Here is a 15,891-nt window from a genome sequence, read left to right on the forward strand (position 1 = left end):
TGTTGTAATGTGTTTCTGCTGTGATTATCCACTCAGGGCATATGCCACTTACCACGTGCATTCCACAAAACCTGATGAATCCATACCTTGTTCAAAACTGAGTGTGCTGATCATATGCTTGGCTGTTACATCAATGTCAAATTGCTATAGTTATGACTAAACTCTTACCCTTAATTTCCAAATTTATCTTGTTGAGACTCAAAGCAGTTACAGGAGGGACACCAGTATGCAAATCACATTTAGAATATCACCGTTCTAGTAGGTTTTTGGAAACCCTGGTGGCGTAGTGGTTAAGTGCTACGGCTGCTAACCAAAGGGTCGCCAGTTCGAATCCGCCAGGTGCTCCTTGGAAACCCCATGGGGCAGTTCTACCCTGTCCTATAGGGTCACTATGAATCAGAATCGACTCAATGGCACTGGGTAGTAGGTTTTTTATCTAAATTAACAATTGATTCCCAGAACTGAATGCCAATCTCCAGGCTTGGTTAGTTCAAGAGAAATACAGTGGGATACCACCTCCCTCATTCTAGATCCTTTATTTCTACTGATGCAGCCTAAGGTGTGTGTGTGTTCATATCACTGTTGACTCATTTAACATTCTAAATGCACTAAAACTTACAGGGTGTTTTCATGGCTACCACTGTTTTGCCACATCTTCCTTCCATTTCCACCCCCCAGCTACAATTCCTTTCTCCAGAAAGTATTAGCAGTTGCTTATACATATTTCTAGAGATACTCTCTTTCTAAACCAAAAATCAAACTCATTGCTGTCGAGTCATTCTGACTCATAGCGGCCCTATAGGACAGAGTACAACTGCCCCATAGAGTTTTCTAGGCTGTACACTTTACGGGAGCAGACTGCCACGTCTTTCTTCTGCAGAGCATCTGGTGGATTTGAACTGCTGACCTTTCGGTTAGCAGCTAAGCACTTAGACTAGACACACTCTTCAACGCCTTGCTTTGTTCACTGACTATGTCTTGGAGAGTCTTCCCCGTCAGAAGAGAAAAAGCTTTCTCATTTCTTTTTAAGACTGTGTAGTATTCTATGGTATGTATGTTTCATATTTCTAACCAATCACATACTAATGAATATGCATGTAGTATCTAATTTTTGCTATTATGCTGTAACTGGATAACTTTGTACATACCTCATTTCCCATATTTAATAATATTTCCTTTTTACAGACAGATTGTTAGGAGTGAAATTGCAGGGCCAAAGGATATGTGTGTATTAAATTTTGATAGGTTTCTGTACCAAAATTTTACCTGTTCACACTTCCATCAGTGATGCACGAGAGAGCTCGACTGGGGGCACTTCTGAGCTTATTTGTTAATCTTAACTGTAGTGGGTAGAGGTAACCAACTAATTTTTAATTTTATAAAATTTGCCTAGGGTCAGATGAATTAAGCTTAAGCCAGAGGTTATCGGTCCTGACTATAATTAGTCATATTTCTGAGAGGCAATTTGATCTCATGTATATGCAATCTATGTAATAGATATACATGAGATCAATATGCTATCTATATAATAGTTAGCAACATCATAATAGAAATCTGTTGGGGTTTAAATGCACAAACTCTTGAAAAGTTTGATGACTTCATGCTGCATTTAGTTGGGAAGCCAAATGGAATGCCTTCATCATAATATTTATAAATACTTTTGTTAAAAGTAATTGCAAAGGGGTCATTATTCATTTGTGGCATTAATGGAACTGAATATAAAGAGTTTTTAATTAAAAAAAGTTTTTTACAGGGATCCCAGTCACTGTCGGGAGGGCCTGTCCTCATTGGCAAATGTGACTTCCTTTGTGGAGGTCAGCCCTGAGTTTTTTGCTCAGAGTGAGCTTCTTGTTCCGTGCGTCAGTGTGGTCTGACTGCAGTCCCCGGGTCCTGGCCATTGATGCCAATCTCACATTGCTTTCTGCTGTGTGCTTCAGTGTAGCCTTGAGGTAGCTATGCGACCAGACTCCGCTCCAGTGCCTTTGCCCTGATGGCTGTGCAGGTAATTGGATTTGCGGTCTGATGATATCCGTTTCCAGTACATTAGCCCAGTGCCCCTGATTGCTGAAGCCTTACCCAGAGCACTGGGGGAGCGGCAGTCCCAAGGCCTCGGCGCTGGCTCCCAGTCCTGCATTTCATACGAAAAACAGTTTTTGTTCACTTGTTTTAAAAGTGTCCAAAAAAAAAAAAAAAAGATTCGATAACACGAGCTTCTGGATTCTATGATGAGCAACTAATTTTCTAATTTTTACTAGACATGAGTGTTAGTGCTTAGGTTTAAAAAAAAAAAGTGCTTTGGATTTGCTAGAGAGGATCATTTTGGCCCTTATTCCTAAGACAAACAACAGTAGGATGCTAGAGTGGAAAAATCCCTCAGAGCTGAAGTATTTAAATTGTGTTTGTTGGTCTCTTGGTATAAATTGCTGTAGATTAGTCTACTTCAGACTGACAGCAAACCCGTAACACTCAAGCATCTGATGTATTTCTGGGTATCCTGAGGGCCTGTTGTAAATCCTTGGTTTAAGAAATCATTCTATTGACCGTGGAAACTTCCTCCTTTCGCATTAAGATTCTTTCAATCTAAAAGTTAACATATAATAGTCCTGGTCTTAGAACTCTCCGGCGATTAGGATTAACTTGATCTCTGTGCCCCTAGTGCCTCTAACCATATACTAGATTGTAGTTTCTGAGTAAAAGGTGGGCCCAGAGGGAAGCTGGTTGCTACATTTGAGCAGGTATTGTATTACTATCTGCAATGAAATCTGCCAGCTGTTGAAATACTGCGTTTGTGATAATGTGTCCCTGACGCTCTACTTTAAGAGGTGTAATTTAATTAGCCAGACACTCCTTGGAAACTGATTAGCAGCAGCAGTGGCGTCTCCACAGGGAGAAGTTTAGAAGGGAAAAGGGGAAATGAAGCCATTGCTAGGACCTTGAAAAGCAAGACATTTTACAAAATAGGTTCTGTAATTAGCCTGGTCATTGCACCTCCTGAAAAGGACAGGCTTCTCCAACTACCTGTCCATTCTCTGACTTTTCTTTCCCATTGAAGCCTGAGACTTCCTTGCATTAAAAAAAAGAAAACAACAACAAAAAAAAACACCATAAGTAAAAAAAAAAAAAAGTAAGATATTCTCTCTTCCATAAAAAGTAGGAATTAGTGTTTCAGCTAACATTTTCCTGTCTCCAGTCCTAATGCAAAGGTCATGATTGCATTTTAACTTGTTTTTGTTGTTGTTAGTCGCCTTTGAGTCAATTCTGACTAGCAGCCTGAGGTGTTACTGGCCAGTTTAGATGTAGAGGCCGTTATTCAAAGATACTATGTTTCTTTTTAGTGCTTTTTATCCACAATGTACTATTATCAATAAAAAACTAAAGATTTTTGCCAGTTAACCAGGCAGCAATACTAAAGCAGTGCGGATTAACCAACGCTTAATCTTAAAAAAAAAATTTTTTTCTTTTTTTATTTAATCTTATTTGAAACTCTGTGGAGCAGTTCTACTCTGTCCTGTAGGGTTGCTATGAGCCGGAATCGACTCGACAGAAATGTTTTTTTTTCGGCAATCTTATCTGGTGTAAATTCAACTATTTTGGAACTTGATGTCAACATTTTTTTTTTAATAGTGCTTTGGATGAAGTTTTTCAGAGCAAATTAGTTTCTTCTCAAACAATTAATACACATATTGTTCTGTGACGTTGACTGCCAACCCTATGACGTGAAAACCCTCTCCCCTTCTCGACCCTTGGCTTCCCCGTTTGCATGTATCCAGATTTCCTGTCCCTGGTGGCATAGTGGTTAAGTGGTACAGCTGCTAACCAAGAGGTGGGCAGTTCGAATCCGCCAGATGCTCCTTGGAAACTCTATGGGGCAGTTCTACTCTGTCCTATAAGGTCACTATGAGTTGGAATCAACTTGACGGCAGTGGGTTTGGTTTTTTTGTTTCCTCGCCCCTGGGCTGGTGTGCCAATTTAGCTTTGTACACATGGTTGAGCTACGTGTATTATTGTTTGTTTTATGGGCCTGTCTAATCTTTGGCTGAAGGGTGAATCTCAAGAGTGACGAGTTAGAAGGGTGTCTAGGGGCCATACTCTCGGGGTTTCTCCAGTCTCTGTCAGACCAGTAGTCTGGGCTTTTTTTGTGAGTTAGAATTTTGTTCTACAAATTTTCTCCAGTTCTGCTGGGACCCTCTCTTGTGATCCCCGTCAGAGCAGTCAGTGGTGGTAGCTGGGTACTTATCTAGTTGTGCTGGACTCAGCCTGGTGGAGGCTGTGGTAATTGTGATCCATTAGTCCCGTGGACTAAGTGTTCCCTGTGTCTTTGTAACGATCTTTTAAATGTATTTTTTAAAAATTTTATTTATTTTTTTGTTGTTGAGAATATACATAGCAAAACATATACCAATTCAACAGTTTTTGCATGTACAAATTAGGGACACTGATTACATTCTTCAAGTTGTGCAACCATTCTCACCCTCCTCTTATGAGTTGTTCCTCCCTCATTAACATAAATTCACTGCCCTCTTAGGTTCCTATCTAATCTTTCTAGTTGCTGTTATCAATTTCATACCATATAGATAGTTCTTAAAATAGCATAATGCTCAAGGCAGACTTTTTTTTTACTAGTTAAGCTAAACTGTTACTTGGTTTTAAGAAGACTTCAGGGAATATTTTTGGTTTAAGGTTTAAAGATTATCTCAGGGCAATAGTTTCAAGGGTTTATTTAATCTTCATGGCTTCAGGAATCCTGGAGTCTATGAGTATTTGAAATTCTGTTCTGTGTTTTTACTCTTTTGACCAGGATTCTTCTATAGAATCTTTGATCAAAATGTTCAATAATGGTAGCCAGGCACCATCCAGTTTTTCTGGTCTCATAGGAAAGGAGGCAGGTGTTCATAGAGGCAATTAGCCACACATTCCACATCCTCCTTCCATTCTTGACTCTCATTCTTCCTCTTTTGCTCCAGGCAAATAGACACCAGTTGTTATGCCTTGGATGGCTGCTTTGAAAGCTTTTAAGACCCAAGACACTACACAACTACCTTGGAGGTAGAACAGAAGCACTAAACATGTTATTAGGCCAATTAACTGGGATGTCCCATGAAACCATGGCTCTAAACCTCCAAACCAAGAAACCAAATTCCATGAGGTTTTTGGTTGCGCTTAAGCAGCCTAAGCAGCTACTCTTTTTGTTGTTGTTGTTGTTGCAAATATATCTACTGCACAGCTTTTGTCATTAACTTTTTACAGGTGTACAGCTTATTGACAGCAATTACAGTAATCGACTGTGCAACCCTACCCTTAATCAATGCAAATTTTCTATCACGGCTAACCACCCTTTTCCCCCTTTCTTCCACCCCTGCTAACCACTGATAAACTTCATTGCCTATACATGTGCCTTTTAAATGGATTTTATCTCTTTTGTGCCTCTGGACCATTCTAGATTATGGTGAGTAGAAATAGGTGCACAAATAACCTTCCCTAGATCCTTCACTATTTTAAGGAACTTAGTCATAGTTACTATAGTCTTTAAAATTATGAAGAGTCTATCAGGAACTTAGACTTAAAAATGAAATAGGAATTTAACCCTACCTTTCGAAGTCATTAGGAAACAAGGTAGATGAATTGCTCTTGCAAATGAAACATGCTTCCTTGGCTGCTAATATTATTGTCTTCAATTTCTGTTATTGTCTTAGGACTTTCTCAGGGCTACAGAAGCAAAAGAAGCTCTTGAAAAGGAAGTTAAGATCTTCCAAGAAAGGTTGCTTGCTGGCCAGCGGGTCTGGGATACCTTGAAGCTGGAGCTGAGCCACCTAAAGAAAAGCACTTATGAGCTGGAGAAGAGTTTGAAGGCCAGTCAGGACGAAGTCGCAGCCTCACAAAGCCAGTACTCCTCATTTAGGCAGAAAATCGCAGCCCTCCTTAAGGGCAGCTGGGGCGTGACTGGGGCCACAGAGGACGCCATTTTGGAGAGGATTCGCGAAATGGACAGCCAGGAAGAGAACAGGAAAAGGGTGAGTGGGTGATGGTTGTTTATAAACTTAATGACAGTGAAGTCTTATTAATTTGGGCAGACCCAGCAAATGATCTGTCTCAATCAATAAAATGTATGATTTAAATGTGGTTTTATTACTTTCAGTTGTATATAGTTGCAGCTCTAGGGTCGCTATGCTTTGGAATTGACTCAATGGCAGTGGTTATAGTGTAGTATATAGAAGGCTAACAAGTCACTCAGGTGACATTAACTACCAGCGTGCGCTCTGGAGTCAGCCCCACTGGATCTTGAATCCTGTGTCTGCTGCTTATTCGCTTTCTTCCAGTGTCACCTCGGGCAGCTTCCTGAGTTTGTGTGTCCTCATCTGCTGTAAGGGCCACAATCCCTCATCTGAAACCTTAGATGTGTTTCTGAGTCCTGAAATTTTCAAGGTTTAGAGAGGTAATACAGTCCGCAGAAAGCTGCCTGAGGTAGCCCTCCCTCCGTGCGACGGAGGCAGCACTCCATGTTCGACCACATTTACATTTCTGCAGCAAAGCCTGTCAGTCACTCCACCTAGTGGGATAAAGGAAGACTATAAATAGCCTTATGTGACTTCAGGTCAGGATTTGCCACCAAATCAGCTTAGGTCAGGTCAAGCTTTGTCAGTAAATGAGGTACCAAAAAAAAAAAAAAAAAAAACCGTCAATTTTATTTTTAGAACCTTTTGGATTTTGGAATTACAGATAAGGGTTTGTAGACCTGCTACAGTTTCTTCCTCATTAGGTTGTCGTTTATTGGGAATATTAAATGAAAAATGGTTATAACATCCTTAAGACACTGCCTGGCAAATAACCTTAACTAATGTTGCTGTGCTTCTCTTCCCCTGTCTCCCTCTTCTTCCTTCTGGCCTCCTCTTTGTAATACTCTGGTGCCTAGAACAGTCTTTTAGGGGTTCTATTTAACAAGTTGTGTGCCATCTAGTCAATTCTGACTCCTAGTGGTGCTATCGGTCAGGGTAGACCTGCCCCTAGGGTTTCCTTGGCTGTAATCTGTATGGAAACAGATCACCAGGTCTTCTCTCCTGCAGAGCTACTGGTGGATTCAAACCGCTGACCTTGGGATTAGCAGCCACCTGCTTAAACATTGCACCACCAGGGCTCCTTATATATGACTGGAGCTTGTTTTAATTTTATTATCTTTTTTTGTAGTATTAATCATTTTCATTTTCTGTAAGGCTTTACTTAGCAGAGTCTAACTTCAGCCCAGACTGTTTAAATTATCATGAATTGCAAATGACTGAAGTCCTCATGAATGAGGTTTCAAAGCAGATAATATCCAAATTCTATGTATAATTGCATTATGAACTATTTCTTCTGTTCATTTCATCCTTGCTCTAAAGGAGAGCATGTATTTTTTCCATCTTTTTATGTTACTAAAAAATTCAAAGTTCAGGGTTCCATTTGTAGATTTTCATTAATGATTAAAAAATTTAAATTTCTTTTTAAAATGCTCCAAAATTCCCGTATGCTCTAGGAGAAACCCTCATGGCCCCTTTGTCCAATAGAAAATCACCTTTGTGGATATGAAATGTTCACGCATAGAGTTCTTGTTGGCTGACCTCCACCCCATGGAGCTGGTGGCACTAAAAAGACTGAATCATTCTAATTTTTATGGGGACTGGGGGAAGGCACATCCAGCTTAACCAATTCAAGTTGCTGTGGAGTAGATGGAACCCTGGTGGCGTAGTGGTTAAGAGCTATGGCTGCTAACCAAAAGGTCGGCAGTTCGAATCTATCAGCTGTCTCCTTGGAAACCCTATGGGGTTCTACTCTGTCCTTTAGGGTTGCTATGAGTCAGAATTGACTTGACGGCAGCGGATTTGGTGATGCCATGTGTGTCAGAGTAGAAGGGTGCTCCACATGTTTTTCAATGGCTGATTTTTCAAAAGTCAATCACCAGGCCTTTCTTCTGTAGTGCCTCTGGGTGGACTCAAACCACCAACCTTTCATTTAGCAGCTGAGCACATTAATTGTTTGCACCACTCAGGGATTCCACTCCGAGGGTAGCTCAGTCTTTTCCCGATTCTGTGCACATACAGGGACACATATAGGTACAGGATTCAGGGGGTGGAAGGAAAAATCAGTCACAGGATGGAGAAAAACTTCATTCAGTTATTTACCTTGAATGGTAATAGATGTGTTAATGGTTCTTGGCCATCTATTTTATTGCTTTCCCCTTCTATTTTTCCAAGTATTTTCCTGAAACTGTTGTAATTCCAGCATGTGAAACATGGCATAAAATTGTCAGCATGATATATATGTTTATTTTCTAAAGCAAAGTGATGTGAATTGGTTAAGCTGGGTGTGCCTCCCCCCACTCCTCATAAAAATTAGAATGATTCAGTCTTTTTAGTGCCTTTGTCTGCCTTTCCTACCCTGTAATTTTTTTCAATAGCTGCTCTCCCTATTTAAAAGCCTGAAATCAAGCTTTAGCTGGCGTCTTGTGTGACTCATCTTCAAGTCAAATCAGGAGAAAATGGATTTTGTGTATTGTCTTAGAAAGGTTTCTGAAGAATGGAAGCTTTACAAATTGATGAATCTGTTTGTTGAGGAGGCTGGGTACCCTGCCAGCTGGCGTGGTCGAACCCACAGTCCACATTGAGTAATCTGATGTGAAGGCCAAACGCCGGCTCGGGCTGGCCAGCCCCTTCTGCACTTGACATTGACTCCTACTTAACTCAGCATTGCTTTTCGTGTTTATCCCTTTGCTGTCCATTTTTACTCTCCGGTATTTGGAATTCTCAGTAGAATTCAGGACAAAGCCCACACTTTTTCAGTAAGTCATTGCTGCTTGTTCCTTGCTTTTCTGCTTAGGGCAAAATTTAATTTTCTTTTTAAAGGCTTCCCTGTATCTTAGAGCAGGGTTTCTCAACCCTGGCCTTGTAGACCTTTGGGTTCTCAGCTAAGTCAGCCACGACTTGCTACTGCTGCTGTTGTTGTCAGTTGCTGTCAAGTCAATTCCGACTCACGGCAACCCCACGTGTGCAGAGCAGTACTTCTCTACTGGGCTTTCCAGGCTGTGACCTTTTGGAAGCAGATTTCCAGGCCTGTCTTCTGAGGTGCCTTTGGGTGAGTTCAAATCACCAAACTTAGTTGTTAGCTACTAGTCAAGTTCTTAACTGTTTGCGACACCTGGGGCCTCCCTTATTCATATTTGGACTAGATGGTACTTTGCTGTGGGGCTTGTCCTGTGCACTGCAGGATGTTTAGCAGCAACCCTGGCCTCTACCCACTAGATACCAGTAGCTTCCCACCTCAATTTTTGATAACAAAAAAATGGATGCAGACATTGTCACATGCCTTCTGGGGGCAAAATTACCCCAAGATGAGAATTACTGTCTTAGATGAATGTTCTACAGCCAGGTTCCCAGGAATCCTGAATGAGTTTTCTTGCACAATGACAGAAAGTTGCAACATTCCAGATTTCATTTAGATTTTGAGGCAGACTTCTTACTTTTAGATGTCTCTGCACTGGCTAATCATCTGAATGAGAGCTAATTGTGTGGAGAGAGGACGTGATCATGATCAATTCCTGTATTATTTCTTAAGTTAAAGACAAATGAATACAACTTGAGAAACATTTATCTAGTCATCTTTTGTTATTATTGTTGGTCTTCTTTAAGCATGTGTCAGGCTTTGTTTCCTCCATTGGAATGTTTCTTAGTCTGGGGATAGGGTCTGTGGGAGCTTTGGGAACCCAGCCTGGTGCCCTCAAGGCCCTGAGATGTTATTCCTCCATGATCCCCTGTTACGGATTGAATTGTATCCCCCCAAAATGTGTGCTGGAATCCTAACTCCTATACCTGTGGATATAATCCTCTTTGGGAATAAAGTTTTCTTTTTTAATAATTTATTTATTTATATTTGTTGTTGAGAATATAACACAGCAAAAGTATACATCAATTCAGGTTTCTTCGTGTACAACTCAGTGACAGTGATTCCATGTTCACGTTGTGCAACCATTCTCACTCTCCCTTTCTGAACTGTTCCTGCACCGTTAACATAAACTCACTGCTCCCTCAGGTTCCTGTCTAATCTTTCGAGATGGCTGTTGTCAGCTTGATCCCACATAGATATATCTTAAAAGAGTATAATGCTCAAGGCAGACATTTTTTACTAGTTAAACTAAACTGTTGTTTGGTATTAAGAAGACTTCAGGGGATATTTTTGGTTTAAAGTTTAAAGATTGTTTTAGGCCAATAGTTTTAGGCACTCATCCAACCTCCATGGCTTCGGGAAGTCTGGATTCCATGAGAATTTGAAATTCTGTTCTGCCTTATCTCCCTTTTGATCAGGATTCTTCTATAGAATCTGATCAAAATGTTCAGTAATGGTAGCCAGGCACCATCCAGTCCTTCTGGTCTCATGGCAAAGGAAGCAAGGAATAGGGTTTTCTTTGTTATGTTAGTGAGGCCATACCAGTATATAGTATGTCTTAAGCTTAAGCACTTTTGAGATATAAAAAGAGCAGATTAGGTACAGATACAAGCAAGTACAAACTGGGGGAGACAGAAGAACATGTAAGGCTCACCAAGGAACTGGGGAATGTTGGGGTTACAGAAGCTAGGGATTTTCCCCCTAGAGCTGAGAGAGAGAGAGAGAAGGGAGGGGGGAGAGAGAGGGAGAGATATTGAGAGAGAGAGAGGGAAGAGGAAGAGGGAGGGAAAGGGAGAGAGAGAGAGAGAGAAAACCTTTTCCTAGAGCCAGTGCCCTGAATTTGGACTTCTGGCCTCTTGTGAGAAAATAAACTTCTGTTCTTTAAAGTGACCAGCTTGTGGGCTTTTCTGTTACAGCAGCGCTAGGAAACTAAGACACCCTCCTTGTCCACCCCCTCGGCTTGAGCATCTCTTTCCTCTGTTCTTATTCCTCCAATTGGCTAAACCAAGCATTTTTCCAGAAGCCCCAGAAGACTTCCACTGACATTTCATTGTCCAAAATTATGTCCTATGGGCACCTCTGGCCACTACTGGTCTAGAAGAGTGAATATTTAGAGTTTTTACCTTGCCCAGCCTCCATAGTTAACTTGCACAAAGGAGGAGGGGGTAGGATTAGTCGGTCAACAGTGTTGGCTACACATACTGGCAAGGAGGAAGGAGAACTTGACTGGCGCTATGTTCCTGATACTTGATAACTTATTTAATAGGTTTCCTAGGTGAAAATTCTAGCTTGAAATTATAATTGGAAAAGAGTTGTTTATGACCAAAAGGCACTGGTCCTTAAGTGACCCAGGTGGCTTTTTCTTAAGCTTAGAGGTTTTTTGCTCCTATTTGGTTTAAAGTTAGGACAAGAATGCCTCTCTGGAGAACTCAGCATCTACTTGTCCTTGGGAAGTGAATTAATTCTTTTAGGGCATTATGACTTCATTTCCAAAAACCAAGAGCTGCTTGTTCTTGAAGGACAGTTTACTTCAGTGCCCCTTTTTGTTTAGAAAAACTGAAGTATGTATTCTTTGTGTGCTCTGACCCCATTCCCTACATCTCAGTGTTAAAGTCTTTGGTATATTTTGTCCCATGGAATATCGGGGACATATAAACAGATGATACTAAGGAAAAAAGAAAGAAAAAGTGTATTGATTCTTTGACTTCTTGGTGTGAAAAACACAACTTTACGGTTTTGGTGGGACACATAGTCTCACCCAGGCTCTGGCATTTGATATTCTCAAGAACTGAGTCATATTGGAATGTTAATATAGTTGAATAAATTTATGTAAGTTTAGCTCTGAGAAAACTTGTTGGTGGCATATGTAGTGCACTGAGACCTAAGTGAGCGTGTGAGGCTAAAATTCTGTGGTGCCAGAGGGCACAGGGAGGCTGTCGGCTGTCGGCTCCAGTCTGGACCCCAGAAACTTAGCACAGCAGTGGGGTACGTTCCTGCACCATTCAGCCATCTTCCATCTCAGTGGTTTAGGCCATACTCTGCTGAGTCTTCAGGGCTCCATGGAACCCCCCTCAGACCTGCCACAGGCAGGGGATGCCTGGAGGGACCCTCTCACCTTTGATTCAAATGTGGCTGTCTATTGTTTCTCCTTCCCAGAAAGATTTCTGGTTGAAGAACAGGTTCTACTGCTGAGAATAGTTTGAGAAACATGACATAGGATGATTTCCAAAGGGATTCCTAACTCTTTATGGCAAAACATAGGATTGGCTGAACCCACACACTGGAGTAATAATATCAGTGATAACACTGGATGCAGTGTGTTGAACTTCAGCTGATTGTGAAATATTACCTGAATTAGCTCATTTAATTGTCATAGCAAAGTCTGTGAGTTTCAGAGAGGTTAATTACTTGCTTCAGTTAACGCTGCAGTAAGTGGTGCAATGGGGATTTGAAACGAGGACTATCTGACTCCAAAGGTCTTGTTCCATAGTCTGGTTGACATCAAGATGTCTGATTCTTCCTTCAGGGTTGTATTAGTCAGGGTTTTCCAGAGAAACACAACCAACAAGATGGAAATCTCTCTTTCTCTCTCTCCATAGATATGTAAACCCAGTATGTATGTATTTATATCTCTATCCTGTCTCTCCCTCTTTCTCTCTTTATAAATATATACATACATATACACAGTTGTATACATATATTCATACAGATACATACACATATGTATGTACATATAAACATTCGTGCATGTATATGTATGTATGTGTGTATATATAAGTATATACACACATACATATACATATATAGAGAGAGAGAGAGAAAGACTGATTTTGAGGAATTAACTGGTGTGTTTTTGGGGATTGACTAGGCCAAAATACTTAGGTCAGATGGCAAGCTAGAAATTCCAGCAATCTAGAGCCTGAAATTCATAGTCAGATGACAGGCTGGAAACTCAAGCAGGATTTCTGTGTTACAGTCTTGACTCCCCTTGGGAAACCTCAGTTTATGCTCTTAAAGCCTTCAGCTGTTTGGGTGAGGCCCATATGTATTATGGAGAGTAATCTGCTTTACTTAAAGTCAGCTGGTTATAAATGTTAATTACATATGAATACCTTTATTGCAACATTGAGACTAGTGTTTGGCCAAACAACTGGGCACCATTGTTTTTGTTGTTAGGTGTCGCCGAGTCGGTTCCGGCTCACAGCAACCCTGTGTACAAGAGAACAAAACATTTCCCAGGTCCTGCACCATCCTCACAATCATTGGTATGTTTGAGCTCATTGTTGCAGCCACTGTGTCAATCCATCTCGTTGAGGGTCTTCCTTTTTTTTTGTTGACCCTCTTCTCTACCAAGCATGATGTCCTTCTCCAGGGACTGGTCCATCCTGATAACATGTCCAAAGTACATAAGACAAACTCTCACTGTCTTCAATTCCAAGGAGCACTCTGGCTGTACTTCTTCCAAGACAGACTTATTTTTTCTTCTGGCAGTCCGTGATATATTCAGTATTCTTTGCCAACACCATAATTCAAAGACATCAATTCTTCAGTCTTCCTTATTCATTGCCCAGCTCTTGCATGCATGTGAGGAGACGGAAAATATTATGGCTTGGGTCAGCCGCACCTTAGTTCTCAAAGTGACATCTTTGCTTTTCAACACCTTAAAGAGCTCTTTTGCAACAGATTTTCCCAATGCAGTGTGTCATTTGATTTCTTGACTGCTGCTTCCATGAGTGTTGATTGTGGATCCAAGTAAAATGAAATCCTTGATAACTTCAAGCTCTTCTCCGTTTATCATGATGTTGCTTATTGGTCCAGTTGTGAGGATTTTTGTTTTCTTTATATTGAGGTGTAATCCATACTGAAGCTGTAGTCTTTGATCTTCATCAGTAAGTGCCTCAAGTCCTCTTTGCTTTCAGCAAGCAAGGTTGTGTCATCTGCATAATGCAGGTTGCTAATGAGCCTTCCTCCAATCCTGATGCCATGTTCTTCTTCATATAGTCCAGCTTCTTCTATTATTTGCTCAGCATACAGATTGAATAAATGTGGTGAAAGGATACAAACCTGATGCACACCTTTCCTGATTTTAAACCATGCAGTATCCCCTTGTTCTGTTCAAATGACTGCCTCTTGGCCTATGTACAGGTTCTTCACGAGCACGATTAAGTGTTCTGGAATTCCCATAATTTGTTATGCTCCAAACAGTTGAATGCCTTTGCATAGTCAATTAAACACAGGTAAACATCTTTCTGGAATTCTCTGCTTTCAGCCAGGATCCATCTGACATCAGCAATAATATCCCTCATTCCATGTCCTCTTCTGGATCTGGCCTGAATTTCTGGCAGTTCCTTGTTGAGGTACTGCTGCAGCTGCCTTTGAATGATCTTCAGCAGAATTTTACTTGTGTGTGATAACAGTGATATTGCTTGACAATTTCCACATTGTGTTGCATCACCTTTCTTTGAAATGGGCATAAATATGGATCTCTTCCAGTCGGTTGGCCAGGTAGCTGTCCTCCGAATTTCTTGGCATAGACGAGTGAGCACCTTCAGTGCTGCATCTGTTTGTTGAAACATCTCAGTTGGTATCCTGTGAGTTCCTGGAGCCTTGTTTTTCACCAGTGCCTTCAGTGCATCGGGGACTTCATCCTTCAGTACCATCGGTTCTTGATCATATGCTACTTCCTCAAACGATTGAATGTTGACTAATTCTTTTTGGCACCATAACCAAAAAAAAAAAACCAAACCCACTACCGTTGAGTCGATTCAGACTCATAGTGACCCCATAGGACAGAGGCGAACTGCCCCACAGAGTTTCCAAGGAGCGCCTAGGTGGATTCGAACTGCCGACCTCTTGGTTAGCAGCCATAGCACTTAACCACTACCAAATTAACACACAAAATTAGCCTTCACAAGGGTCATTATAACTACCTTAGCCCAACTTATTGCAGTTGCTCAAGTTGTTATCTTCAGAACGGGATCTTTACTGACGGATACTATGGAAGGAATTGCTTTCCTCAGTCAGGTCTGCGGGGTGCTGACTGTGGCCATGCGACTGCACAGTTCTCCCTCTCTCCAGTTGAGCTTTTCTGTGTCTTTTTTCTTTTTGGTTCCATTCTCTTTGCTAGGCCAACTGTGGGTTAGGGAACGTGTTGAAGCCTCCTCTGGTAGAAAGACCCACCTTCTCCTTGGAGTCCAGTTACTGTGTAGAAACGTGTTATGCCTTGTATAATTCCATTAATGCCGCTCCCAGGAGGCAGCATCTTCTGGATCGTGTTTCTTGGCCATGATCCATCAGTTACCTTGTAGTTGTACTAAGACAAGCCATCATTTCTTTTGCTTTAAGATCAGATTTATTACAGGTAGTACGTATTAAGGGTTGGAAATATGACATGAGCATTCTGAAGCCTCAGATTCAATAAGGATGTTTAAAATTTCCTTGGGAAACGATCTCTTGCATGTGTCTCTGAAGCAGCTTACCATCGAAAATCTGGTTTCAGGTACGCACAGAAGTATGGAATTAATTGAACCTTCAGAGCTGTAGAAACACAAAATTAGTGAGTTTAAAGATCATCTAGTCTAACTTTTCCCATGCAGTACTTCAGTCCGCCCTGTGACATTCTTGACAGATGGTTGGCCAACTGGACAGTATATTTAGACAACAATGAGTCTTATTAGAACCACCACCTGTGTGTCAGTTTGTTGTACTGTGGTGCCTTGCATGTTGTTATGATGCTGGAAGCTATGCTACCAGTATTTCAAATACTAGCAGGATCAGCCATGATAGGCAAGTTTCAGCAGAGCTTGCAGACCAAGACAGACTAGGAAGAAAGGCTTGGCAGTCTACTTCTGAAAACTAGCCAGTGAAAACCCTATGGATCAGAGCAGAACATTGTCTGATACAGTTCTGGAAGATGAGCCCCCTAGGTTGGAAAACACTCAAAATACAGTGGCCACAAAAATAGAGCATACCAACGGTTTG

At 41.2% G+C, this 15,891-nt stretch overlaps 1 protein-coding gene across 1 annotated transcript in view; it reads left to right on the forward strand.

Annotated features, from left to right (window-relative positions):
- Positions 1 to 15,891, forward strand: part of CCDC170 (coiled-coil domain containing 170) — an 82,177-nt gene that overhangs the window by 22,407 nt on the left and 43,879 nt on the right. Inside the window, exon 5 of the mRNA XM_064292276.1 lies at positions 5,694 to 6,011. Coding sequence (XP_064148346.1) covers positions 5,694 to 6,011 — 318 coding nt within the window. The remainder of the gene's footprint in view (positions 1 to 5,693; positions 6,012 to 15,891) is intronic.

Source organism: Loxodonta africana, chromosome 1, assembly GCF_030014295.1.
Source record: "Loxodonta africana isolate mLoxAfr1 chromosome 1, mLoxAfr1.hap2, whole genome shotgun sequence".
NCBI lineage: Eukaryota > Metazoa > Chordata > Mammalia > Proboscidea > Elephantidae > Loxodonta > Loxodonta africana.